This window comes from Colobus angolensis, unplaced genomic scaffold, assembly GCF_000951035.1.
Source record: "Colobus angolensis palliatus isolate OR3802 unplaced genomic scaffold, Cang.pa_1.0 Scaffold3, whole genome shotgun sequence".
NCBI classification, from domain to species: Eukaryota; Metazoa; Chordata; class Mammalia; order Primates; family Cercopithecidae; genus Colobus; species Colobus angolensis.
Window position 1 is genome coordinate 26,962,728 of NW_012116265.1, and position 1,632 is coordinate 26,964,359.

The 1,632-nt window shown below is 50.4% G+C and overlaps 1 protein-coding gene across 1 annotated transcript in view; it reads right to left on the bottom strand.

The window, feature by feature from the left end:
* Nucleotides 1–220: 220 nt before the first annotated feature.
* Nucleotides 221–1,632, bottom strand: part of LOC105517247 (ADP-ribosylation factor 1-like) — a 2,152-nt gene continuing 740 nt past the window's right edge. Inside the window, exon 2 of the mRNA XM_011949727.1 lies at nucleotides 221–1,057. Within this exon, the coding sequence (XP_011805117.1) occupies nucleotides 464–1,057 (594 nt within the window). The 3' untranslated portion in view covers nucleotides 221–463. The remainder of the gene's footprint in view (nucleotides 1,058–1,632) is intronic.

The following is a 1,632-nucleotide window of genomic DNA, read 5'->3' on the forward strand; positions in this document are numbered from 1 at the left end:
CGTCTCCCTTCTATGTGTTCAAGTGTTCTCGACTTGGATTCTTAACTATTTTTAAAAATGCACTGAGTTTGAGTTAAAAACCAACCACCAAAATGGATTTCAACACAGCTCTAAAGCCAAGGGCGTGCCCGGCTCTCCCAACACAGCGACTCCTGGAGGCCAGGTGCCCATGGGCCTACATCCCCCTCTCAGCACTGAACAGTGACTTGATTTTTCTTTCTACAATAAAAAATGCTGAGTAATATTCCATAGGAGTACCAGAAACTACCTCATTGGAAACAAAAGCTATTTACATTAAATAAAAAGCCTGGCCGCAGCCCATATCTGCCACATTTATAGCACGGTGTGATGCACACGGTGACCAAACCATGGAGGCAGCTTCTGGCACTCACACCACGAGCTGCACATTTGCCACATGAGAGTAAAGCAGAGGGCAAGAGGAGTGAGGAGGGGGCAGTTGCATTCACTTCTGGTTCCGGAGCTGATTGGACAGCCAGTCCGGTCCTTCATAGAGCCCTTTGCCGCTGGTGGCACAGGTGGCCTGAATGTACCAGTTCCTGTGGCGTAGGGAGTGCAGCCCCAGCTTGTCTGTGATCTCAGCCACATTCATGGCATTGGGAAGGTCCTGCTTGTTGGCGAACACCAGGAGGACAGCATGCCGGAGCTCGTCCTCGGCCAGCATCCTCTTGAGTTCCTCACGGGCCTCGTTCACACGTTCTCTGTCATGGCTGTCCACCACAAAGATCAGGCCTTGTGTGTTCTGGAAGTAGTGGTGCCACAGGGGTCGGATCTCATCCTGGCCACCCACGTCCCACACAGTGAAGCTGATGTTCTTGTACTCCACGGTTTCCACGTTGAAGCTTGTGGTGGGAATGGTGGTCACGATCTCACCCAGCTTAAGCTTGTACAGGATCGTGGTCTTCCCCGCAGCATCCAGACTCACCATGAGGATGAGCATTTCTTTTTTGCCAAAAAGGCCCGTGAAGAGGTTGGCGAAGATGTTCCCCATGCTTGTGGACAGGTGGAAGGACACTGTCCAGGGACACCTCAGAGGTTGCTGCTCCAAGCCAGGCATTGGTTTCGCTCCCACAAGATCTGTGTTTTAAGAGGCACACTGACAGCAAAGAGGCAGCAGTGAAACTCCCACAGGACACATGACAGTGGTTCTCCTACTTTCAAAGGTTTCACAGCCACGGCCCCAGGGCTTTGATTCTTAACTCCCTTGCTGAGATCACCGTTGAAAACCCCAAGGGAGAAGCTCAAATCCTCTACCCTCCTCAGCAACTGCCCAACCCAGCCCAGAGATCCTGTCGGACCACTCGATAGTCTCCTTTGTGTGGGGAGTCTTTTCGAGACTGTTGTTCTGCTTGTCTCTCCACAGGAAAAGGTAATCTGAGAGTTATACTGAATATTTTAAATGTTAGATACTGGGTGTGTTTTGGGTTTTGATGTGTTTAGTAAACTCCTTAGAGATGTTTTGTTTCAGGCAGGATAAGCCGGCTACTAAATTTTTTCATTGGCTAGGCATGGTGGCTCCTGCCTGTAATCTCAGCACTTTGGGAGGCTGAGGCAGGAGGATCACTTGAGCCCAAGAGTTTGAGACCAATAAGCAACATACCAAGATCCCGTCTC